The 27,775-nt window shown below is 43.3% G+C and overlaps 1 protein-coding gene across 22 annotated transcripts in view; it reads right to left on the minus strand.

The window, feature by feature from the left end:
- The window catches only part of WWOX (WW domain containing oxidoreductase), a 918,690-nt gene that overhangs the window by 634,641 nt on the left and 256,274 nt on the right, over positions 1-27,775 (minus strand). For 20 of the 22 annotated variants that reach the window (XM_081513858.1, XM_081513870.1, XM_081513859.1 and 17 more), the window contains exons 7-8: positions 19,070-19,255; positions 13,014-13,278 (exon numbers count right to left, since the gene is read on the minus strand). In XM_081513858.1, the coding sequence (XP_081369984.1) occupies positions 13,014-13,278; positions 19,070-19,255 (451 nt within the window). Of the gene's footprint in view, positions 1-12,263; positions 13,279-19,069; positions 19,256-27,775 lie in introns of those variants that run through there. The other 2 variants (XR_014060529.1, XR_014060530.1) reach the window with 2 other exon arrangements.

Consider the following 27,775-nt stretch of genomic DNA (forward strand, 5'->3'; position numbering starts at 1 on the left):
TGATCTGTCACTGACTACACGCCCCACCATGGCACAGAGAGGCAGAGTCCCAAAGTCATCCAAGTCTTTGGCAGTTTGGCAAAGAATCCAATTATCACCATGTTCAGAGAGCAGTCCTGGATAACTATGAAACCCTCAATACTAGAGTGGGTGGACTTGCTGGAGAATTTCTTAGATACTAGCTAAGACATGACTATTAGTCTTTTATCAAATGAGTAACATATTTTTCTTGTTTAAATGAACATTACAAATATATATGAAAAAAACAGGTCCTAGTGAAAAAGATTTCAATAAAAAAAAAAAATTTTAAGTAATTGCTAAACTATCTTTGTACTGTTTAAAAACTCAATCAAGGTATTTCATTGACTTAATGGAATTCACCCTGTACTGGACCGCCACGGGAAAAAAAAAATTGATCAATGTTGATACGGTTCTGATTAAAATGTTTTATTCATCAACATTTTTTTAGAGCCTCAGGATCAAAACAGCAGGCTGAAATTGTAGGCTGTAACTTTTCCTCTCTAACAGATTTTTTAAGTATACACGCCTGTCTGCATGATGTCACAAACAAACCAACCCACTCCTTGTATCCTTACTGTCTGCTACCATCTACATACATTGCCATCATGAGCTCCTTCTGTCTTTACAAACCATCTTCAGTTACCTGAATACATAATTTTTTTCATGAAGGTATATGTTAAGATATAAATAGCTTACTGGAAAACAACAGTAGGCAGAAGGGAAAGAGAACAGTCAAGAAACAAAAAGACCAAAAAAGGGATAAATACATATTTATTAAGCCCTTGGAGAATTGTGATTAGATATACACACATGCATATAAACATATTTGTGTCTGATTAAAAGTTTACCATCCGGGTAGCTGGTATGATGCTGGATAACAATCAATAATTAGTACTGTGTAAATCATATGGAGATATAAAGTGAGAAAACAAAAAAAAAACCCGTGAAAGCTTTCCAAAGCTTTCTAAAGCTTTTTTTTTCTTTTTTTTACCTAGGATGCTTTTATTAAACTTTTTTTCAAGGGGTATTGCAAAATCTCTTGAGTATTGACAATACAGACACATTTCCAAAAGTATAGACCAATGCAGAGTTGCTTTTGGTTTGGTGTAATTAAGAGATTCAATGGAATATGCCTCTGCTTCAAAATCAATCACTTCATTAATTCCTATCTGACCTGCTCCCAAGAAAGGATTTAAGGTGACTTAAGGAAAGAACAAGCACAGAAGAAGGTGGACAAAATGTATCGGAATCACTAAAGACCAAAGGAGGTTGACATGCGACCAACAGCATTCATATGATTTGAGAAAGCACAAAACTGGACTAGGAGCTCTGACAGTACATTACGATATAATTGTATTATCAAGAGGAGGGTACTATGGTAGCTCATGGGTCTTGCTTGGAGTTCAGCCTTAAAGAGTATTTCTCATGAACAGGGGATTGGTATGTTTTAGGGCCAAATGATAGACAACTTTCACAATTACTCCCCACATGTTCTTAGAAATCAGTCAATTTCAGGAAAATTCACATTAACTGGAAGGATAGAAAGAAAACCAGCACATGCCCAAGGGTTGAGCTGGCCTTAATCCTTAGACAATCTAAAGGTCTGGGAACTGGTTCCCCTTTTACAAACAGAAAAAGAGGCCCAGAGGGTAGTGTGACTTGCCCACGATGATGGGGGTACCCAGGAGGAAGAGCTGGGATGCAGAGCCTGATTGCTGCAACGTGGAACCCCATGCGTGGCCTTTCTGCTACATGGCGATGAATTCTTCTTTTACCAAACATGTTGACGTGCTCTTCTCAGCTCTACCCACCTCCTGTTGGGAGTGGACCATGGGAACAGAATGGGTTGGCAGATGGAAGGTACTAAGAGCAGGGCTCTCAGCACAGGTGAGTTCTGATCAATGTGAGCTGTTGCTGTGGCTGTTCTTGGCTGCCCTGGTCCTCGAAGCCTATAGAACACACACTTCTTTCCAGAAAACTCACAGTGAAGTCTCCCACCCTGCACCCAATATGGGTCAAACCTGCACATCACAGCCCAACATGGAGGCATGTCAATGGTCAGGCAGATTCAGCAAAGATTAGCTAAATGTTTAATTTGCTTTTGATTTTGGCTCTGCATTCAAATACAAAGCCGGCAGAGACAAACTGACACTGAAGATGTGATGCACGAATTTGCGTTTAAGGGGAAAGCAAATCACAGAGAAGAGACCATTCCAGGTTCAAGATGAAGGAATCTGGTATGTTTCCTTACTTGTCACCCACAAGAAGTATGCCAACTCGTGTCTAATGGTTATAACAGAGGGAATAAAAAGAGAAGAAATCTGCATTTCTTTCATGACTGGGTATACTCCAGATTCTACTTCTTTTGAAATAAGTTTTCTTTTTCTTTTCCTTTGAAACATCTTCTTAACACCTTCTTTATAGGGAATGTGCCCATGGTGAGTGCTGAGATTTCGGCCATTCTAATCGCATTACCCGGTCTTTGATGATTAGAGTCAACAGAGAGACAGATGGCACGCAGCGCACGCCCACACGGGCAGGAGAAGGTATGTTCTGAGAAGGAGAAACAGACCGATGGCATTCACCTGCCTGGGAATATTAAAACATCCCCCCAAATTCTAAAGTTCCCAGATTTTACAGCTTTTTTTTTCTTTTTCTTTTAAAGAGTGAGAATACTAAGAAAACAGTACAAAGTTCTCAGTAGTTGACACACAGTATTTTTTTTGGATCCGGCAAATAGACTTTTTATAACTTTTCTGTGAAACGAGAGCCTCTGTGGCTCAGGTTACTTGGACACCCGTTCTGTTTATTCTTCCCTTTTCTGAGCAGTCAGGAGAGATTTCTCTCAGTACTTCAAATAAATAAGATATCCAGCTGAACAAACACCATGCACTCCTGCCGATTACTTTGGCTTTGGAAAGAATATTTCACTTTCTTTTTTTCAAAAATGTAAATGATTAAAGAGACCCCCATCCTATGAAACTCAAAGATAACATGTTTCAAGTGATGCAGATTCTATACAAGGTAGTAGATAGTGAAGCCCAGCTGGGGGAAAAGGGCATGATCTTTCACAGGGGAAATTAGAATATTACTAAATAAGATATTTCACATCATATACCTCTTAACAGGAGTGGTTTTGGAACATGAGAACCAAATTTCAGGGTGCACAATCTCTTATTTTTCCCAAACAGCAACATAGAAATTGTTTTTCTTTCTTTCTTAGATTCCTACTTAAAATAGACTCCAAAACTACAACAACAAAAAATCTGAAGACTTATGCATGGTCTAGAATAAGAATTATATTCTATGTGGGCTTTGAATGATCATTGAGCCGCATCTACCTTTATGGCTTAAAAAAAGAAAGTCTAGGATCTCTGGACAATTTTTGAAACTTAAATCAAAACTCAGAAATAGGTGCATTTTTTTAGAAAGAAAATTTGGGCCACTGATGAACACGGCCCCCTCTACTCAACCAGCATGAAAACAAATACTTGACTTTAAGAAACACAATCCATACGTTTCTTTATTCTTTTCATAAGCTTTCTTACTAAAAGACTAAATCTTATCTTTCTCATTATGAGACAAAAGTACAAAATAAACACTCACACACACACATATATACACACACTTCTTTTTTTTTTTTTTTTGATAGGTGCATCTGGTACCCCTCAGCCCAGAGAGAGGAAAGACAAGAATGCAGAAAGAATGAAACAAGAGAACAGCAAGGCAAAGACACAGCATCAATAACAAATGCCGTGGCTTAGGGCCAAGAACGAGCAAGACCTAAATCTGCCACTAGACTGCTTACCAAAAGGTGCACGCACACAACACGCTCACACAGAAAGACTAAATAAACCCAAATTTGTAAAGTACGAGATGACCCTAAGGCCATGTCGTGTGCTTCCCGTATTCACACGACTGTGAGATCCTCTCCTCTTGAGTGTGGATCAGACTCGCTGACCTGCTCCCACTGTGAGGCCATCTCGTGTGCTTCCCGTATTCACACCACTGTGAGATCCTCTCCTCTTGAGTGTGGATCAGACCCACTGACCTGCTCCCACCAAACAGAATGGGCCACAGTATGAGCTGTCTCTTCTGGGGTTTGGTCACACAGGGCTGTGACTCCAAGAGGCCTCCAGCTAAGAGGCAGGGAGGAAGCAAAGTCTTCAGTCTTGCAGGCCATTAGGAACGGAACCCTGGCAACAGCACACGAGCTTGACGTGCACCATTCCCTGGCTGAGCCCTGAAACAGCAACAGCCAGGCTGATGCTTGGATTGCAACTTGAAAGCTGACCATAGGCAGAGGGGCCAGGTTCCAGACCCACAGAAACTGGGAGAGACATCGAGGCAGTGGCACACTTATAAAAGAAGGTGGGACAAAACAGGTGCTTAGGAGGAAATAACTCCCACTCTGGCGAGTCTGTATTTCACAGATGGTGTCCCCACGGGTTCATGACTCAATTAACTGTGATGCAGGCAGAGTTACTGAAAGAATCTGGGATCTGAAAGATGCCCAGAAGGGTTCTGGAGCTGAGAGAGTACCTCTGGAATCTTCTCAGGCCAGTCATGCCCAAGGGTAAGCCCAGCATTTTCAACAATGTGAACAATGGCCACAGCAGCAATGAAAGGGTTAACCCTGAAGTCAAAAGCACTTAACTGAAAGTACTTCTTTCTGTTCCACAATCAAGTTCTGCCTACAGCTTCTGGCATTTAAATGTCCATTCCTTCACAAAATTAAGGTGACAGTCAATGGTGGTAGATTTGTCTGTCATCCAGAGTTTTCAGAATAAAGCGTATAAACCCGTATGGGTCTCCTTTTTGAAAACAAAATTCCACTCAAATTACACAGTAAAATCCACAAGTCCTGGGACACCATATCTCAGTTTAGTGACTCATTTTACAGAGAAGGAAACTGAGGCCTACAGAGGGTGAATGACCTCTTCTGAGAACGCAAATGTCTGAGGACAGCAAGCTCTACACTGACATTCCGTGGGATGAGACACGGCAAACTAAACCACCAGGCGGGGGGCCTGCCACTCAGTAGGTCCTCAGGGCACATGAGAACATGCGCCCCACTGTTGCTCACGGTACCCATTTACCTCAGCGTGGTTAGAAGGGCAGAGTTTACGGATTCAGCTTCCGCACGGTTCGGAACCCCAGGTTCAAAGTTCTCCCTATTGCTGCTGGGAAAACAGTACCGTCTGCCTCACAAGGAAAAATCAACATGTCCGGTGGTTTATACGAAAATCAATGTTCACCGAATAAACGTGTCAGAAACAGCATCGCGGGGCAACACAAGCTGCTGGCGTCTGTTTCATCGTGCTGGCCTCCGATAGCGAAACTGCGCAGCGGCCAAAAATCACTGGAAAGAAGTATGAAATTGGAGAAAAGGCAACTGGAGGGGGAGGATCAAAGAAGGCACCACTAACTGAAAAGTAATAAAAGAGCCGGGAAGGGAGTCACAAAGAGGCAACGCGCTACCCAAGCGCCGGCGGGGACGCACAAGGAGAGGAAACGAGGAAGATAAAACCGGGGGAATTTCAAATCCTGGTTAAATGTTCATTAAATAATTTGTCACACGTATTAAGGCCAGATAATCATTTTTTTTTCCCCCTCTCGGGTGCTCATTCAGGAACAAAGGCCTGACCAGACTTAAAACACCGCACCGCAAGGCAGAGAAAATACAGTTATCAAGTGCCGCGGCCTCATAAACCAGGCATGTCTTCCTCCTCTTTGTTTCCAACAAGAAAGGGCAACTCTTTCCTCAAAGCAAGGGGTACTGTTAGCTTAAATGGGCCTCCAGGAGGGCTGACATTATGCAGCTCAGGGTTGTATTGTACGTGGTGCTTGTATGCCGAACGTTCAAAGGGAAAATCAGAACTTCTGTGACGGACACGGGACCATCGTTAGGGGCATGGGCATCTTCAAGCAATGGGAAGTAAAGTAACCTTTCCCTTGTCTGAAAAAATAATGGCAATGACGATGATAACATTTACTGCATTATCTAATGCATCATGCTCTGAATGCTATATCCTCACCATCTTTTACTCTCGACACAGGTCAATAACAGCAACACCAGCGAACGGTTACTGAACAGCTGGCGCGGCCATGCCCTTGCTCAGTTCTCAACACAACGCAGGAGGTGGGTGGGCCACCCTGGTTTCGCACAGAGATATGAACCAGGGGATGAAATGTGCCCAAGAGTTAGCAAGTGATAGTGCTGGGGTGGGAGCCGAGAGCTGCCCGCCTCCAAAGCCGCTTCTTTCTTTCCCACGCCTTGCTGTTCTCCTTATGCATTTCCCCTCCACGCCCACACCTCTGGGTGGACCCCTCACGTGTCACTGGGAGTTCAGAGGTGGGTGGCTGGGTTCTAGTCCTGTGGACCGGCTGTGTGACTCTGGGTGGAGGAAGAGGGGGCGTCCCAAGTCTCAGTTGTTTATCTACACATTCTCAACTGCAATCCCCTGACCGCCTCAGAGAGACTCATGATAAGGAAGGAATTCATGACTGTCATTCATTAAGCATCTAATCGTCTTCTGTTTCTTTACAAATATTTACTGAGCATGCACCTTACAGACCAAGGACACCGCAGTACGGAGGCAACAACGGCACTTTTAAGATAGACCTTACGAACATGAGACTATGGGGACTGTTTCTCTAAATTGCATCTGTGTTCAACATTATGAAGGTGAAATTCCTGGCTCCTTCATTCATTCACCTGGCATGTATCAATGGGAGTGTTATCACACACCAGACACTAACACATGATAAGTGGTGGCTCTTATAAGAGCACATCATGGGGGATCCTGGCCAAATGTGGATCTAAGGCTTCCATGAGCTGTGATGCTTGGATCGAGTTTTGAAGGAAGAATACAAAGTAACCAGGCATAGAGGGGAAGGCGCATTCTAGACTAAAGAGCAGCGTGCTTCAGCACCCTGGAGAAGGAAGGAGAATGGGCTAGAAGCGTCTTTAGGTAAAGCTGGGTAAATGTGAGGGGACCAGATAAGGCCTGGTTCCTACCATTTAATTCTCATGTACGTCCACAATGACTCTATAGATAGCACTCTCATTAGACAGATGAGGAAACTTTATGTACACAAGAGAGTCTGCTCAGAAGCCATTATCCTACCCTTTTTCCTTGCCATCAGATCTTGTCTTTCACCCTAGAAACACAAAATGCCAAAATGCACTTACTCTCCCAGCCTCCCTTGCACCCAGGGTCTGGACAGGTAGCTCAATCCTGGTCAACAGGAGCTGAGAAGTCTGTGAAGGAGGACAGTTCTGAGACAGAATGTTCTCCTCCTTGATAAAGGAAAAAAGCATGCCAAGAGGGATCTCATTCCTCCTACCCTGACTTCACAGGGTGAAGCTGCAATGGTTGGTGCTGCTACACCCATCATATACTCAGGAGGGAAAAATCAGGACAATCACAGAGAAACTGCCTAAATATTAGCTAAAGAACACCCTGGCTGCCTAGGGACTTCTAAAAAAAATAAAATAAAAAAACTCTGTTATTCCAACAACTTTTAATTGGATGTTGACTCACAGCCCAAAACATCTAAAAAACGTTTGGCACAAAATGAGGCTGAGAGAGGGTGAATCATTTCAAAATTATACAACTAAAAAAGGGGGGAAATGTGAATTCTGAACACATGCCTAATGATTCTAAATCCCATGCTCTCTTTCATTTGATCATATCCCTTAGACTTTGAATTGGGCAAACACTGTAAACCTTAAAGCTCCAAACAGAATTGAGAGATGATGAATAAAACCAATACTAATGATAACCCTGAAAAATAAGAAGAATGTCTGAGGCTGTGGGGACGTGGCTTCAGCGAGGGGAAGAACCCACCATGGGGGGAGAAGGGGTAGTTACAGAGAGGCCAAACTGTGGCCCAACCACAAAGGGGTCCTAGGAGTCTGGTTTTCTAACATATCTAGTGTGGCAAGGACAAGGCAGCCAGAGAATTCAACCCTCATTCGGGAGTCTCAAAATATTTAGATTAGTGAAGAATATGCTGAAATTTCCACTTTGAAAACCATGTTTCCTCCTCTCAGCACAGAGAAAGGCCCCTTGCTTTTCTACTCCAATGTACCCGCAGAGAGTCAGACAGGGACTTTTGTCCTTGATCTGATCCAGAGCGTGGTCAACAAGAGGTATTTAAAGGGGAGGGGTGGGGGGGTAGTATTTTTCTAAAATACTAATTTAAAGAACAAATCAACATCTATTATCTCCTTCATTATGTTTTAAATTGTACAACTATAAATCACCCTGCCGCGGGTTATTCAAGGGCAGAATTACCAGGCTCGGCTTTCCCGAAGGTCAGAAGAATGACGCCGTGTGCTTTTCCTGGTTATAATTCATAACTCTGCAACAGGAACAGCATCGCGAGCCCGTCCGTTAGCAGGGCGGCTGCACATCTGTTAAAACTCAGCACAACGACTGGCTGTGCGGCCCCAGGAAACGTAACCCAATCGTTTCAGAAGTTCGACAAACTCAAGTTGCTTTTTTTAAAAATGTAAAACGATTTGAAAATGAGGTCCCCCTAAAACATCTGCTAAGCTCTTGCTACCCTAACACATGATACTCTTTCTACAATTACCTGCCAACGCAAATATGTGGTTGCACAAAACACTCTAAGGGGCACGTGACCGTGGCTCAGCTTCAAATTTACATACTGATGGCAAAGGGCTGGCATGGACCTAGGAATCTGAGCTGAGACGTGGTTTACCAGGACTGCAAGTTTCTGTGGGGGAGAGAAGAGGGAGAGGGTGCATTTCATGAAGGTGCTTTCAAATGTTTTAAAAAGGAAACAACCGCAGGGCTGGATCCATGTGGCAGGGCTGGCAGTATATTTGACAAAGAAAATGAACTTGGACAAGTAAGCTGGCCAAGGGTCTGCCGGCTGATATTCCAACTTCTTGAACAAGTTGGGTAAGTTCCCTGTGCTTTTTCAGTGTTTCTAACGTAAAAGTGCTGCAGGCAATGAGTGAAGACATACACGTTGATACATTTAAGCTTCACGGCGTCTGGCCTTACCGGTCAAGCTGCATACTACTTGGGTGTGTGGCAACAACTGAAAAATAGCCAAAACTACTTTTGAGAACCTCTTATATCACTAGATAAAACAACACACCTGGTTTTGTGAATTAAGCCCCAGAAAGTAATATGTACGTATAAACACATTATATACCCATACATACAATATATATAAATGCATCCATATGCAACATGCAATTTTAGAGTTCATATGAAAAATGTAATTTTAGAGGTATTTAAATAAAAAGCAAGATAGGCAGGAACATAAGCACGTAACACAGATGGATGGATGTGACTTTGTAACTAGAAAGCTTCTGTCAACTCTAGTTTCCTTGAAGATGTTGATCAAGCAGCTAAAGAACTCTGTTATCTTTTTTAAAACAATATTCTAGAAAATCCTAGTCTCATTTTTATGTATTATTTTAATTTTAACATAAGTTGGAGGGAGGAGAGAAAAATGCTTGTCTCCCCAGAAACCCCCATGACCTCTGGACCTCCAGAGGAAGCAGTGTCAGAGACAAGGCTCCACCAGTAGGGGTCGCTGTGTTGAGAATTAATCCCTAAGAGTTTCTCATTAGTGATTATTATACTGCACGCGGCCAAAATGGAAAAATTAATTAATTTCAAAGTGATAATGCATTTACAGCAACAATTAGAAATGTATAACTGTAAAAGGGCAACATTTAAAAGACAGATTACATTTAATAAAGTTGCACAAGAACATCCAATTGTAAAATTACTAATCTGCAACAATATTCCTTAAAGAGGCACTTAAAATAGCCTGACTCCATGAAGGGTGACCTAATTACTGTAACTAAAATCACTGTAGTCACAGCAAGTCACAGCAAATAAAAAAGGGATGTTGATATTAGAATACTGCTGTTTAATACTTAAGGGAGCCAGCGACGGTAGAGAAGAAAGGCAGGCCTTCCCAGCACAAGGCTGGGCTGTGTTTCTTTCCTTGACCTTGTACAACAGAATGTACACTCCAGCAACTCTCAGGTTCAAAGGAAAAGGGGCGACGGCAAAGCACGGATAGAACACTAGCCCCTGGGTGACTGGGCCCCTGCATCTGGGCTCAGGCTCTCCATGAGCACGTCGGATCCAACTCTCACACGGGGAGGGAATGTGGATGTAACAACATGGCTTAGGTCCAAAAGCAGGTCTGCATTAAAATGGCAGAAGTGTGCCCTTCATCCACAAAGCAATGTCTTAGCATGATAGAAGCAGTGCTAAGCCCCATACAGAAGGATAAGACCCCAGGCTGACTCTTTCAGTGAGTCCAGTCTGTTCTACCAGCAAAATAGTAGATCCCTGGTCTCCCTGGGGCAGAGACCTCCCCCACATACAGAGTCCTACATGTTCACGGAAGAGAAGTGACTGGCTGCGAGCTTCACAAGTCCAGGGAGCCCATTCCACCTCTTTATGGATCTCAGTCATGTGGGACTCTGATGTCTAAGAAACACCACCAAATACCTAGATACATAAAGATACCACAGGTGCTCTATCCATTACTGCCAATCCTCACACCAACCTGTGTTGCCATTTTGGTTGAGAGATAACAAGCTCAAGAAGGTCAAGCGTCTGGCCCGAATTCTCCCAATGCCAAGGGTGAGAGCTGGGCTTGACCATCAGGATCATGAGCAAGAGAGCTAGTTTCTCTACTCTCCAGGGCAGCAGCCTTCTCACACTCACCACCACCAGGAAGCCCTGTCAAATCCTTTTCCTAACACAGGCTAAGGGTTTACCTCCCTTGCCCTTTCATGGAATAGTCCATCACTGCTGAAACAACTAGATAAAATTTAGTGGGGTTTTTTTTGGTTATGTCACCAATTTTCTCCAAGCCTTCTCAAGGGTTATCTGCTCATTTTCCCAAATGCCCCTTTCACCCAGAGCCACAGAGACCAGTTCTTGTTTGATTTGGTGCCCCAGGCTGCTCCCAGTGGGCATTTTCCTGACTGGATGACCAGGGACCAGGTTTGGGAGGAGGCCAAGGTCTCTGTACACTGGATGGGGAGGGGAGGAAAGAGCCACATGTGCTGAGCATCAGGCATCACCCGACCAGCTCCCAGTATGGTGAGTGGGGACCTTCTCCTAATACCCTGTGCCACCCAGCTGTATGGTAACACTTCTGCCTAGGTTTCCAACTCCACACTCTGCTTTTCCACTTGGTTTGTGTCCCGACCAGAGTTACCATCAAGCAGTATTAGTTATTAATACCACCCAAAACTCTGTGATCGCGACATGGCTGCCTGCCTGATTTCACTTGCTGGCACTTTCAGAAACCCTCCTGATACGTCCAAGGAGCCCGACTCAGCTAAACACATGTTTACGTGCTGTGTTCATGTGAAATGTTAGATCCCCTCCCCAAGAAACAGAAAACCATTCACTCCACCTTTTACTTTCCCAGAGACAGTCTTCTTCCTCCTCCCACCTGCCCCATCCAGCGTTTTTAAGCCCTGGGATCTCATTGCAGAATAAGAGTCATTGTCATTGTCCATCAAGGCGCCCTCAGTGAGTGGAGTCCACATCCAACAGTGTAACAGATGGCTACACCACCCTCCATGACAGTCTGAGTCATCACAGACCCACATCGAGGTCTTTTCCATCACATTCCTCTGATTAGAGAAATCCCAGAAGAAGAAAGAAACAAAACTCTGATGTCACAGAAAGGAGTTCCTTCACTTGTGTTCCTACACAAGTGAGAAAATTCAAGACCCAGAGATTACAAATTATACTTGATGATTGGTCCACTGGTCACGAAGATGCAGGGCCAGGGGAAAGTGAGAAAGGATGCTCCTCTCTCCTCTCCCACTTCCTAAATGTGAACAACTCATTCACAGGCCTGCCAGTGGCACTGGCACCAGTCCAGACCAATATTCTTAAGACAATGAGCCAAAATCATGGTCAAAAACACCCTTGCAGAAAACCTACGCTCATGCAATCACAGAAAATCAGGCAATCGGGGACCATCAGAAGCCTGTGACACATACTCCCCTTGAACTTGGAGAACTGCTCTCCAGAGCTCCTCTCACTTCTTTGGTTCTTTAAGTACTCAACTGCTGGATTATATCTATCCACTTTGCATAAGAAACACCTGCGTGATCGAAATTTTAAAAATGCGCTTCCTTTCTTCCTATGCACATCAAAAGATTTTCCTTGTTGTTGTAGATTTTCCTTGTTGTGGTTGTCATCCACAAACATGAAGTTTAAGTAGGTGGGAAATTTTAGAGGCCTGTATTTTAGAAAAGTACCATACCAAAAATATTGTGTACAATGCGCATTCTTCACTCAAGTGACTCAATGCTTTCGTTAAAGAAGTGTTCAGAGACAGCTGTGACAGGGCCATCAAAAACAGGAAAACTTCACACTTACCTTTGTGAAGTCCAAGTCGAAACATGGTAGTCTAAAGCATCCAAAAGGACTTACCTTTGGCGAAGTAAATAAAATGCGCCTCCAGCTGACAAAGGATGCTCTAGCAGAGGTAAGTTTACACCCATTAAAAGAAGAATTTAGAGCAAAAATACAGACTCTCAGTGGAAACAAAGGAACCACATTTGCTGAGAATGCAAAAGTCACAAACCCATGCTATTTACCTACTAACACAAAACACAGTTTGGAAGGACTGTGCTTACTGAAAAAAAAAAAAGATCACATCAAATGTAAACAAACCATCTCCATCAGCCGTATTAACACAATACCGAAAACGCACATCTTCTCTCTGGGCCTTGGAGACATCTCTAGAGAAACAGATGCGAACTCAAGTCGACTGAAATGTGCTCAAGCACCCCTTCCCATCCCTCTAAAAGGCCCGATGACGTGATGCTCAAGACCAGACTCACTCTCATGAGAGGTGCGAGTCCAAGGAAGTGTGTGTGCCTGGGTTTCTCTAGCACCCTTCCCAGAAGGGCGCACTGGAGGTGTGTGTGCCAACTGCGGCTGCTGACTCACCATGGACTTGGTGAAGGGTCTCGCCAAGGTGAAGAGCAGCGTGTACACCCACCAGCCACGGTGGAGGGCGGAGTACATCATGTTCCCGGGGTGCACTGCATTCGACGTGACCCCACGTGGGGACAGGCGGCGGTGGAGCTCGTTGGAGAACAGGATGTTGCACAGTTTGGACCGGTTGTAGGCCAGCATGGCCCAGTAGTCATTTTTCGATGGAGAAAGCCGGCTAAAGTCTAGTTTTCCCGAGGAATCATTAATATCTGTAAATCTAAAAAAAAAAAAAAAAAAAAAAAAACAGAAAATGTGATATGAATCGGTCAGCCCCAACTTCTGATATAGCTTTGTGTTTTTATTAGAAATCTGAGAAAACCACACAGAGATGATTGAAATCTCAATTGGGTGACCATCTAAACAAAGTCTCCTTAAAAAGAGACGATGGTGATTTCACAATACAAACCAACCAGGTCCAAAGACACACTTAATAAAGGGCCAGACTCATAAATGGAGTGGTCTTCACTGAACCCCCATCCACTACCCTTGCCTCTAACATCTATTTTTTCAAAACCTTCAACAGGAAGTTCAAGGATAATTAAATTAAATGGGAAAACATTTTAAATAAAGGGCTGCTGCTTTTGGAAGCAGAAAGATATTGCATTCCTAACCCTTGACAGGGTTTTCCTGGGTTATTTTAGCCAGTGTTTGTGTCCTGTATGTTTTCATTGGAGCATCCAAGTAAATATAGATGAGCCTTGCTGCCTCCAAGACTCTCATCCAGATTAAAAATTAATGATTATAAAGGGGTTATAACCTTGGTGAGGTGCCATCAATAGTCTCATACGTTTAAAAGATAAATGTAAACAAAGCCAAAATGAGTGCTGGCAGAGCCTAATGTTTTTAAGTATACCCATGGCATGGATACACACAAATCAAAGTAAGTAGCTGATGTTTTATAATTGGGTCTGACGGAGTCGTTAAACACCAGCTGTTCGTTTCTTTCCTTCCTTTCTTCTTTTTTTAATGACAACAAAGTAGTGACTTTCCTAACAACCAAAAGGATAAAAAAAAAGATCATAACAAAAGGAATTCGGTCTCATATTCTTTAAGGAACCATCAGAGTTTGCTAAATTAACTCTGGGCATTTTCCCCAAATAATAAGGGAGCGTATGAGGGCACTGGGAACAAATGCTGAGGAAAAGGAAAGCAAACGGTGAAGTGGAAATGACAGAATCATCTGGTAGTTCCTTAATACGAGCGAGCAGTTCATGTGGAGCTAGGACCAAGAAATTCATGTCTTAATGGAAATTAAGTACCCCTTCTCCAGGACTCGGTCAGTGACATCCCGTTTCTGGCACTAAATGACTTCGCCCAGACGAAGTCATCAACAAAGCTGATGGCTGGAGACGTCAGTGTGGACACGGCAGTGAGACCCTGAAATGGATCATCAGCTGGCTGTTTCCAGGTCCCCAGACCATGGGAAGAGCCCAGACTTCCGAGCTTAATCGTCTGGAGCAGTGGGACTTAGCGGGAAATTTGGAAATTTACAGGGGCCTTTTTCTGGTTGTCATAACGATTGCTGGTGGGGCACCGGGGACGGTGGATGTCCCGCCAGGCAAGGGGAGCGTTGCTCAAGGAAGACAGCCCTGCTGGACATGCATGCGGATGAGAGCCTGTGCGGAATTATCTGAGACTAGAATCGAGCTGTGCTCTGCACAGACGTGCCTTTCTAAGTTACTGAACTTGCAAGAGTGGAACGCCACAGCAATGTGAGTGAGGAACAAGTGTGCTTTGGGATTCTGGGGGCTGAGGGGGGAGGTGAGGCGTGACCTGAGGCTGGTGGCACTGGAAGCCGCAAGGCCACACACCTGTCAGTAGTCAGCAGGTGTGAAGATCCTGATGGAGGGTCATGCACTCCAATGACTTTCCATCCCTGGAGTCCTGCCTACGTGCTGACATGTTGGAACACGTGCTATTTTAGCTTCACAGTCATTTTGTCCCTACATTACAGGTAAGTGAGTGCACTGAGTTACAACATACGTATGCTGGGAAGTTGTATTATTTCTGAATTTTATTTCAACACAGTGATAAGGTGTTACAGAAGAGCTGTCACACACAGACACACACACACACACACACACACACACACACACACACATGGACTGTTGAGTTGAGGATACAATGATCAAAGGTACGGGCCACATCCCAGAAGTTCTACATGCTCTGGGAAGAAAAGAACATCAAAGATTTAGACAACATCTAACAGGTACAGGGTGAATACAGCATGCTTCACTCACTCTCTGCTCTGTTCTCATCGCCCTTCTTGGCATCTTTGTTTAGCCCAATCCAGCTCAGGATTCTTCACTTCTTCCAGGAAGTTCCCCCTGACTAACTCTTCCATTGCTTGCTATCACAATGATTTCTTGGGTGGCAGTGAGGGACAGACTGAAAGAAGCCATGCAGAGCACATGGAAATGAAGGGTCCATTTTGCAGGACCTGGTCCATCGTATTCCTACTGTTCAAGGACCTGCCACCCCTGCAACATGACCAACAAAGCAAGTCAAGCCCCCTTGGCACTCTGTGCCTCTGTTCTGACCATACAGATCACTCTTCACCTGCCTCCAGGCCTAGACTGTGAATTCCCGAGAGATGGACAGTGAGCTCCTTGAATGTTGCCTATGATATAGTGAGGACTAAACACAGTATTAAAAAGTTGAACCCACAGTCATGGGTTCATAATTCTAAATTAAGAGCCAAGTTTTCCTTATCACAGAAAGCTTTGTTCGAGCTTTGTACAGAAGGCGTTTTGCCAATGGGTTCAGATGCTTTATGTTTTTCATGAATATTTGCAGGTAGCACTTTCTCATGTTGAGAGTGACTTCCTCACTTTGGCTTTTTAAGGCTAATGCAGACTTGGGAACACTGGGTTAGATTCAACCCCTAAGAGGAGGAAGGTGTGCCTTCCTAATCCCCAACTGGCCTAGAAACGAGGCCAAAACAAAACAAAATCCACCATGATGAGAAGTTAGATGGAACCAGGTTGAAGGAAGGTTTTGAGATGGAGAAGCATAGCTATTAACACTAAGCCCTCCCTCTGCTCACCATCAGCAGAGCCCGAGTTCCTGCCCTGCTGATCTCCTGGGCAGTGCACTCATTTCTAAGGCCTGATTAGCTTGTATTGACAGTCCTCCAGGGAGCAGGGAGGGTGGGCAAGCTTTCTGAGTCCTCTGAGCTGGGCCCGGCTTCCTGAAAAATGACCACGCTCACCTCTCAGCTCAAGAGGCAGCAAAACAAGTCTGCAAAGGCTGCCTACCCTGTTTTCAAGCTGAAACATTGACAAAGCCAAACAATAAAGTCTTAATCAAGTTCTCCTCCTACCGGGACACTAACATGTTGACACTTGCTCTCTGGACGTTCCCATCTGCTGTTGGAGAAGACCTCTATCTTGTACTTCTCTAAATACTTCTCCTTCATTTTATTTTATTTTTTAAACTGAGGATTTTTAAACAACCCAAGTAACACAATTAGGCTGGATTCTATGGAGACAAAAGCTAGTTCAAAGAATAGGACTGAATTTGCATCCGAGGCTGTGTGTATGTTCGTACGTGTGTTGTGTGTGTGGCAACTTGGCACTCCACACGGCTGCAGCCGTCTTCCTCCCTTCAGCCAGCATGCCACTCTTTTCATTCTATTTTAATTGGTATCTGGAAAATTTTTCACGGCAAGGAAGTTCTCATTTTCATAGGGTGGATTGGAGGTATGCAGAAACTCAACTCACTTGTTCCGATTCCAGATAAGTAACTAAAATACAGAGACGACTCAGGGAGGCTAATAAATATTTTGCCTTGGGGCAGGCTGGTATAACATTTTCTGCAAACATCGGACTTTACTTTTCCCCTATCAGGGGGTTTTGACTCCAACGAAGAGATTCCACCAAGGTTTATGGAGGTAATTAGATACCAACCCTTCCACTTTACGACACAGTTTTAGGGCTCTGGGTCCTTGAGCAATGAGTGGGTGCTCTCCCAGGTCTGTGTGCCCAGTGTTCACACTGGCTCTGGGGTGTGGCACATGGGTAATAAACTGACCAGCTTGTGGGGGATTCATATTTTGTATAAACACCCTTTAATATGGGCAAGAGGTTGTCAGAAAACAAAAAAACCAGAACCCAGCACCAGACAGGAGCGGGCCTGAAAACACACACTTCAGGAAGACCTGGTCTAGAAACTAAACTGGACTGAATTCAAGAGGCCAAAGCCCTGCCTCCCGATCCATCTATTAAATGAAATTAAGATTTGGATCTCCAAGGTAAGCATGAATTACTCTGCAGTTAAGGGTAGAACAAAGACATCACATGAAATAACCATGTCAGATCCAGACTTAGAAGGGAAGCAGGCAGCTGACAATTCCATAGACTTGCCCATTAAATACCAGCTCATTTAAACCTCTCCCAGGGTGCCCTCCCCATGTGGTGAAAGATGGGGACTAGCAGGTTTATCCCCGTGCTCTCACCCCATCGCCTGCCCCCGCGGGGGCCTCCCCCTCACGCCTGAGCAGGGCCACTCCACTTCCAGGAACCTGGTCTGATTTGCAAAGATAAGGATGTCCAGATTTCATTACCACCTCATTATGAGACGTTCTGTGTCTTTTAACACAGGGGAGGATTATTACCGGCATTTGCCTTTCATTTCGGCCGTCATACATTTCAAACGGTAAAAGTAAATCTATCTGCAGTGTGGCACTTCGACCATAAGCCCCTGTGTTTGGGAGTGATAAACGGTTCAGGCTAACCCTTGGCTGGTCTCTCTCTTCCAAGTCCCAGGGGTTACATTTTATGGAAGCGTGATTAAAAAAAATAAGCTTCATTCTGGGTCACTAAAACATCTCAGGACTTAAGTCGGAGAAGAGGAAGGGGGGAAAAACAGGCCCTGGCACGTTCTTTTTCTCCAGCTCCTTTGCTAGGAGTGAAAGCCCCCATCCACACCAGGAAAATCTCCATAACGTGTATTAAACTCTAGCCTCACCCAGCAGTTCCCTCATCCTCTCCCGGTACTTCTCTCAGTTGTTGATCCAACTCTAGAAACAAATATGCTGAAAACACGAGGAAATTTTCAAATGCGTTCCTAGTCGACTGAATATTCTCCTAATGGTAATAGAAAAGAATTGCCATCTGATGTTTTAATTGAAATTTTAACCAAAAGAGGCATGGCCAGATTTCTAATATGTTCTAACTACAGTACTTTCCTTTATACAATTACACAGCTAATGTCTGCATTGAATTCCCTAATTTCTCATTATAAAACAATTGGATTTCATCTCATGGTCTTTAATTGCATTGTTTCTACTGCTAGAATAACTGAACATTCTTCTTGGTGAGGTGGTGTGGCTGGTGAATGACAAATCAATAAAGGTCAGGCATTCAGATTTAATCAATTATTATTCCATCTCAAAGCAAAATCAATGAGGGGCTTGAAGTATAGTTATAAAAACCATCTACCATGCTGTCTACACTACCCCTAAACAATCGCCCACCATCACAAAAAATAAATAAAACCTTGATAAGTTCAGGAGCCAGGTTGAGTACACACTTTTTGGAGGAGCACTAATGAAAATTATCTTCAAAAACAGAGGGCTTCCCTGGTGGCTCAGTGGTACAGAATCCTTCTGCCAATGCAGGAGACACAGATTCGATCCCTGATCTGGGAAGATCCCACGTGCCTTGGGGGCAACTAAGCCCTGGCATCACAACCCTTGAGTCTGTGCTCTAGAGCCTGGGAGTCCCAACGACTGAAGCGCACGAGGCACCTACTGAAGCCGGCATGCTTTAGAGTCCATGAACAAGAGAAGCCACCGCAATGAGAAGCCTGGGTACCACAACTAAAAAGGAGCTCCCCACTCGCCACAACTAGAGAAAAGCCCGCGCAGCAACAAATACCCAGCACGGCCAAAAATAAATAAAATTATATATTTCAAAAACAACTTAGAAAAAAAAGAGCTTGGGGTGGGGACAATTAGCTGGTGAAAGGAAGGGTGCCTGTGAAGAGAACATCCAATTCTGACCCACCTATGGGACTCTGAGGAGACCACAACGACCCGGGCAGGGGCTGAGCGGCACAGGACGTCCTGCAGGAGCTGGACAAGGTAGAAGTGGCCCAGGTGGTTCACCTGGAAGGTGGTCTCCAGCCCATCTTTTGTGAGGGTCCAGGGGAGCCCGAACACAGCTGCGTTGCACACAAGCACGTGAAGTGACCTGAAAAGTAAAACATCCCAGTGTTATGCAGATATAAACACTCTGAAACCAAGGAGATCCATGCTCCCTCCCCCCGCCCGCCCCAGGGAATAACCATTCTTCACTATCTTGCAGATTACAGGCAGCTGGAAATGGGACACCCTGGAATGTCACATCTGAGACAGTTCTGCTGGGGAAGGGCTTGAATTCTCAGTGGGCTATTGTGCTGACCTGCTGGGGACCACTGGGTTCCTAGGATGCGAGACTTTCACTGCCAAAACTGAGACAGCACTGGGCAAGCTGGGATGAGCTGGTCACCCTGCTCCTGCTTGGAATACAGGTACTACCATCTACTTGAATCTGTGCTTCCTCTACCTACTAAATGAGCAGACTTATTTATATTTAAATTATCTTGTACAAAACTGGTAAGACTATATATTCCCATGCCATGGGTATTAAGTTGAGAATACTTAAAGCATGTGCTAATATTTTCATTATCTCATGAGAACTAGAAATATCTACATTATTTCACCCAGTAATCCTGTTCCAGGCAATGGGGTACACTAGAGTGGCGGGGGTGGGGGTGTTCAAAGGATAGTAACTCATACCTCGAAAGGAAAATACTTTACCACTGATAATGTTTAGAATTTCCATTGAATGATGACAATATAAAGCAAAGTAACGTTTAGCAATTTTATTACTGTTATTTTTCTTTTTTATTTATTTTTGGTTGGAGGATAATGACAATAGTGTACTGGTTCCTGCCATATGTCAACGTGAATCAGCCATAGGTGTACGCATGTCCCCTCCCTCCCACCTCATCCCACTCCTCTGGGTTGTCACAGAGCACTAGGCTGAGCTCTGGGCATTACACAGCACCTTCCCATTAACTATCTATTTTACACATGGGAACGAACATGTTTCAACGCTACTCTCTCAATTTGTTCCACCTTCTCCTTCTCTGCTGTGTCCGTAGTCTGTTCTCTATGTCTGAGTTTCTATCCCTGCCCTGCAGATAGATTCATCAGTACCATCTTTCTAGATTCCATATAGATGCGTTAATAAACAATATTTGCTTTTCTGTTTCTGACCCACTTCACTCTGTCCCCCATTCTGCCCACATATAAGCAGACGGTTCCTACAGCCACCTCCTACCCACTCCATATGCCACTGCTTCTGTAGTGGATTAAATGGTGGACCCAAAAGATAGGTTCACTAGGAACCTGTGAATGGAACCTTACTGGAGAAAACGATCTTTACAAATGTTAATTAAGTTCAGGATTTTGAGATGAGATCACTCAGAATAAGGGAAAACTAAATCCTACTGACAAGTGTTTTTACAAAAGAAAAGAAGGACAGAAGGCACACAGAGAAGACTCTCTGAAGACAGAGGCAGAGACCAGAGAGATGCATCTACAAAGCAAGGGGGATGGACAAGTGCCCACTGGCACCAGAAGCTAGTGAAAGGCGTGGACTGGACTCTCCCTCAGAGCGTCCAGGAGGAGCCAACCCTGCAGACACCTCGGTTTCAGACTTTAGGTAGGCCTCCAGAACTGGGATAAATTAAATTCCTGCTTTTCCGTAAGCCACCAAGTGTGCAGTAATTTGTTACAGCAGCCCTAGCAAACTAGTACAGTTTCTAAGATTCATCCTCAAGGGTGAGTAATAATTATATATATATATATATGAGGTAGAATTATTAAATTGTATATGAACTAGAAACAACTTAAAATTCAACAGCAGAGATTAGATAAATCAGCAATGATTAAGTCAGAGATTCCCAAACTTCTCAAGTCAATTGAAAAAGCAGGAAATTAAATGTTATATGCCTGATGCATATCCCTCCCTCCCCCACCAAAAAAAGATTTTTATACATTCAGGCAGCAAAACAGGAAGTACAGAAAAATGTTAGCTCTGCATGTGTAGGATATCATTAGATTGCTTACCTCTTTTTTTTTCCTCTTTTTTTTTTAAATGGCTTTTGTTATTGTCCAAATTTTCTTTATATGCATGGATTTCTTTAAAAAATTACTGAGATGCAATTCACAAGGCATACAATTTACCCTTCTGAAAGTGTGCAATTCAATGGTTTTTAATATATTCACAATTTGTGCAAGCATCATCACATGTTAATTTTACAATGTTTTCATATCCCCAAAAAGCAACCCCATATCCATTAATAGTCACTAACCACTCCCATCCCCAAGACACCATTAATCTGCTTGCTATCTGATAGATCTGCCTATTCTGGGTATTTCATATAAATGGAATCATGCAGTATGTGGTCTTCTGTGGCTGATTTTTTTCATTACACATAATGTTTCCAAGGTTCATCCATGTTTCAGCAGGTTATCAGTTCTTCATTTTTTTCTATGGCCAAAACCTACACTGTATGGATATATCATGCTTTCATTTAACTATCTGCCAGTTGATGGATATTCCAGTTTTTTCCATTTTTTGCTACCGTGAATATTACTGCTATGAACAGCCATTTACAAGTTATTGTGGAAATATATGTTTTTTGTTTGTCTTGAGTATATACGTAGACATGGAACTGCTGGGTCATACGGTTAATTCTATGCTTAACTTTTTGAGGGATTATGGGACTGTTTCCCAAAGAGTGGCTGCACTGTTTTACATTTCTACCTGCAATACATTATGATCCAAATTTCTCCACATTCTTGCCAATATTTGTCATTATCTTTTTTTTAAGCCACCTTAGTGAGTATAAAGTGGTGCCTCAGTGTATTTTTATTTGCATTTCTCTAAAGGCTAATGTTGCTGAGCATGTTTTTATGTATTTATTGGCAATTTGTATTTTTGGAGAAACATCTATTGTCTATTTAGGTGCTGAGCCAATTTTTAATGAAGGTAATTATCTTATTGATTTATAAAATTCTTTATATATTTTGGATAGGAGTCTGTTATCAGACAATTCGCAAAATTTCTCTCTCATTCTCTACACTGTCTTTTCACTTTCCTGATGGTGTCACTGACAACACAAACGTTTTAAATTGTGATGAAACACAATTTATATACATATATAAATGTATTTGTTGGGGGGGTCACTTGTGCTTTGGGGCTTATATCTACCACTGCCTAACCCAACATCACAAAAATATACTCCTATCTTTCTTCTAAGTGGTTTATACAGTTTTAGCTCTTACATTTAGGTCTATGATCCATTTGAGCTAATTTGTATATATAGTGAACACAAGCAATCTAACTTCATTCTGTGGCATGTGAACATTCAATTGTTCTAAGATCATTTGTTGAAAGACTATTCTTTCCCCCACTAAACTGTCTTGGCATTCTTGCTGATAACCAGCTGACCACCTGTAAGGGTTTATTTACAGACTCTTGACTCTACCCTATTATCTCTATGTCTATGCTTACACTAGGACCACACAGTCTTCATTACTGAAGCTCTGCAGTAAATTCTGAGAGTGGGAAACAGGAGGCCTCCAACTTTGTTCTTTTTGAAGCTTGCATTGGCTATTCAGGGTCCTTTACAGGCATGTAAAAAGTTTTAGGATTGGCTTTTCAATTTCTACAAAAATTTCAGTTGCAATTTTGACAGAGTTTGCATTATTTTAGTAGGTTAATCTGGGGATTATGGGCATCTTAACAATATTGTCTTCTATTCCATGAGTATGCTGCTGCTGCTGCTGAGTCGCTTCAGTCGTGTCCGACCCTGTGAGACACCATAGACGGCAGCCCACCAGGCTCCGCCGTCCCTGGGATTCTCCAGGCAAGAACACTGGAGTGGGTTGCCATTTCCTTCTTCAATGTGTGCAAGTGAAGTCGCTCAGTCGTGTCCGACTCTTCACGACCCCATGGACTGCAGCCCACCAGGCCCCTCCATCCATGGGATTTTCCAGGCAAGAGTACTGGAGTGGGGTGCCATTGCCTTCTCCATGAGTATAGGTGTATTTATAATCATTTAGATCTTCTTTTCTTAAAAAAGGTATTCATGCAAACCTTATTATCACTGAGCTATGGAAGTCTCATAGGGAAATTGTTTATTTTTCTCTGTTGTCTGATCTATTTCCAACTCACCACCTATATAAAATGTGGTGATGTGGTTCAGAGCATGGGTGTTTGATAGGAAATCATCTGTTTTTCCCATATGATGCCCACTATAGTTGTCCATTCACAGCCCCTCAACAGCCCAATTGCTCTTAAGTGAAAGTCACTCAGTCATGTCCAACTCTTTGTGACCCCATGGACTATATAGACCACGGAATTCTCCAGGCCAGAATACTGGAGTGAGTAGCCATTCCCTTCTCCAGGGCATCTTCCCAACCCAGGGATCGAACCCAGGTCTCCTGCATTTCAGGCAGATTCTTTATGACCTGAGCCACCAGGGAAACCCAATTGCTCTTTGAAGAAGTGGGCAAAAATGCTTTGAGGCATCTGGTCTACCTACAACATTCATCACAGTCCATTGCAACTCAAAGTAGAACTTACTCATCTGTAGCCAGGATAACCCATGCTTTTAAATAAGGCCATGTACACTAGAAAAAAATCTTGGGAGAAAGGGTGAAGGGAGAAGTGAATATATGACTTAGATATGCACTCCTTTCAGTTTGCATCTCAAATATTTGGTCTACTTTTTCAGAGCTGCTATTTTTTTTTCTTTTTTGAATGTTAAATATGGGTTAAGCACTTACTAAGAGCTTTCTGTACATAAGAACCCTAGGTGACATGTCTTATTATCTCCATTTATGGTCAGGAAAACAAGCAATTAGAAGCAGATTTCCTATGGTCAGACAAAGTATCAGAACTGGGTAAAATAAATAAAGACGCACATAAATGAGTAAGAATGCAATATAACAAGATAAAATTAAAAAAAAAATCATCTGACTTCAAGAACACTACACAATACTTTCTTTATTAGATAAGCTCCCTAGAATGGCTACAGGGAGGTGCTGAGAGAAATTCCAGCTCAGTCAGCTCATTATACTTATGTGCTGAATGAGAGCAGCAGCGCACCCCCCACCCAAAGATATGACAGGCAAACACCCAGGATCTTGCAAGGCAGCTGCCAGGTTCGGTGGTCATCACTGCCGTTGTCTCTAGACCCTTCCTTTTTAGCCACAAGAAAAAATAAAACTCTTCACAGTTGATTGTTTTTTCTCAGAGTTTGCTTACCTTTAAGACAGGCTGGGCATTTGGAGTGCTGGCGGCACATTTCTCAGTAACAACACCTCCTGCAGTTACCTCTATCCGTGCCTGCACACTGGCTCAAGGGAATGCACACAGCTTCAGAGAAAGCTGCTACCTAAGACCTCAGTCTGGACACACAAGCCCACGGAGGACCTGGGAAACCCTTTCCTCTTTCACCAAATTTAAAATACGCTTCATTAATGTTAATTGCACGACACCAGAGGCAAAATACATACTGCATACCTAAAGCTTGTCCCCTCTATTAATTAAAAACAGGCTTATGGAATATGAAACTATAAAGTGCTAGACTTTTGTTTTAATTGTAAAGACACTTAATTGGCTTGTACAAAAGGAAAAGAATTCCTTTCACCTCACTTTAATGAGGTTTTTATTATTCAAATGGCACATTTTGCTCAGTTTTGACTAAAAGCCACTGCAATTCAAAAGGCTCTGAGATGATGAATATTTACAGACTATCAAAAGGAAAGTTCAAACTATAAAGACAGAATGAAAACAAAAATAGTATCATTCCAATTCCAAAGTTGATGCCATTAGTCAGCATTTTCAAGGACTGATTTTTTTCTTCTCCCTCTTTGATGGATTCTAGTCTGTAAAGGGTGGGTGAGAACCTGAAGGGTTGTTCTCTGTGAGTATAGAACTGGAATTTCCAATACTGGGGGTGCTGCTTGTTCTATGCAGTTAGGATACACCCATGGGGAAAGCGCCTACATTTCTCTGGGCGTTCTCTGAGCACGCTGTTTAGAAAGTGACAATCCCATTCTCCAGGGACAATACATGCCTTGGACCAGAGAACTACTGCTCCATGGTAAAGAGGGTGGAGTTTCAGAGATTTACCAGTGGGTATGGCTGCTTGTCTTCAATGGGAATGACCATGGACCAAGGCTTCTAGCCAGAGTAGCCTTAAGTGAGACTTCCTACTGGAAGGAGCAGTGGATGCTGACAATAAACAGAAAGGAGTCAGAGCCCAAAGGCTATAGACAGCTGATCTCCACCTTTTCTTCCTGCTTTCCTCCTTCTTAAAAATTTAGATATAAATGACATTAAACATTATTTAATTGCAGGTGTGCAGCCCTCAAGCATGCCATTCACTGATAATCTCCTGTCTTTCTGGCCTCTTCAATCTCTCTCTCTATTGACTCATTCTTGCTGCCTATCAGGCTAAATAGATTGCTCAGACCAACAATTAGAAGAAAAATCAGGAAAGAAAATGGTTAAGAAAGTGAACGAAAGGAAGTCAGATGGAAGAGAGAAGGCTGGAAAGAGAAAGAAATGTCTACTTGAAATTGGGGCTTTTTCAAGTTGCACGAAGCCCCTCTCTTCCACTTATAGATCGTGCTTTTGAAATATCCAGCTCCATTCAGAATCTCCTCCCTCGTCTGAATCGCTCTTCTCATCACCAAGGTGATCAATTTCTGCCCCATCACGGCCCAGAATCTCTCAAAGAGGCCTGGGGAGCGATGGCTTCTCAGTCTCTGCATCCAATGACCTCCCCTCTGTTAAAACTGGACTTCTCTGTCGAAGGGACCCGGCTCCTCCCTGGTTCCTGGTCCTCTTCGCTATCTCAGATGCTAAGACACAGTCTATTCTTGGACCTCCTCCTAATGCCACCACTGCCTCACCTTCTGCGTCCTCCAGACCCTCCTCTTCAACCAGAGTTCCATCTCAACCTCCTTTGATTCAGTCTAAAATCTCATCCTTACAGCAATTTCATCCAGGCTGAGACTCCAAACAATACCTCTACGAAGGCAAACTTCACGCCTACAGCACCAGGCCGACATCCCTCCCAAGCTCTGGAACCTCATTTTCACTCACCCTAAACCTCAACTCTGCATCTCCTCTCCCCACGTCCTCCCCGCTTTCCTGACGTCCGTATTTCCACAGTGGGTGATACTCTCCAGGCAGTCATCTGAAGATGAAAACGTTGGTAACATGTGCTACCCCATCTTCTCCCATGGGGAGAAGCCAGTAACTCTAGAACCTTCAGCTACTATTAGTATTTGTCCAATGCCCTTCCTTTCCAATGGAGCGGAAGTGTGATAAGTCTGTCTAGATCTCATTTATGGGCCCCGGCGTACCCATTTCCAGCAGCCGAGAGCACTGACTTGTCCAGAAAATTGTCCCTGAGTGATGGGTGACATTACACCTGGAAAGTCATGTCCCACACCCAGATGCTCTCCTAACAAAGAGGACCAACTCTGGGATCCGTTCTCCAGAGCTCCCTTTGGGGTCAGTCTCCACCTATATACAACCTGTTTCCCTCCTTCTCCTTCTCAGAGCATTCCCCCAGTAAATCAGGTGAGAAGCACCCCTGTCCCAAGTCTGATCTCCAGGGAACTCGAGCTCAGACAACCTCTGTTATTCCGTTTCTGCTTCTGTTGCCTTTAACTCTAGTCACTGCAAGAGCCCACACCAAGTCTTGCCAACACCTTTGGATTTTTGCTTTGTTTTTGTTTAGTCACTAAGTCATGTCCGACTGTTTTGTGACCCCATGGACTGTAGCCTACCAGGTTCCTCTGTCTGTGGAATTTTTCAGGCAAGAATACTGGAGGGGGTTGCCATTTCCTCCTCCAAGCCAGGGTTCGAACCACATATCCTGCATTGAGGTGGATTCTTTACTGTTGAGCCACCAGGGAAGGCCTAATACCTTTGACTTCTCTCTTACTTGATCCATCATGAATACTGGGACCAAATGAAACACATCCTAAGAGTCAATCAGAGAAACTGATGAAGACATTTTAAAAATGCATAGATTACCGATAACCAGTATGAGATATAATGTGTTAAACTCTACCAGTAGCAAAAATTTAAAGGAGATATTTTCTACCTTTAGAATTAGCAGATTTTTATAGTATTATTCTATTTTCACTATGTTGTATAAAGCTGGTGGGAATCTACATTCCTGCAACCGGATATGCTTTCTGTTCAGCCAATATGTTTGTGGTAATTTATTACAATAGCAAGAGAAAGCTAATAGAGGGTGGTAATAAACATTTGCTGTTTGGAGTCACTAAGTTTTGGGGGTAATTTAAGAGCAACAGATAACTAATACATGCATCATGTTACGTGAGAGAACCCAGACTCAAAAAGCTAAATATGGAATGGAATGCTTCCATTTCAATAACATTCTAGAAAATGCAAAACTCTAGGGACAGAAAAAAGAAAAAAAATCAATGGTTGCCAGGGGCTGGGTATAAGGGTTGAGAATTACTTCACAGGGGCACAGGGAAAATTGAGCAGGTAAAGGAACTGCTCCATATCTTGACTGTGTGACTCCATGACTGTGTGTGTGTGTGTGCCACAATTCACTGAACCACACAACTAAAAGCGTGAATTTTACCATACCTAAAATAC

This window comes from Giraffa tippelskirchi, chromosome 7, assembly GCF_054371585.1.
Source record: "Giraffa tippelskirchi isolate mGirTip1 chromosome 7, T2T-mGirTip1v1.2.pri, whole genome shotgun sequence".
Classification (NCBI taxonomy): Eukaryota; Metazoa; Chordata; class Mammalia; order Artiodactyla; family Giraffidae; genus Giraffa; species Giraffa tippelskirchi.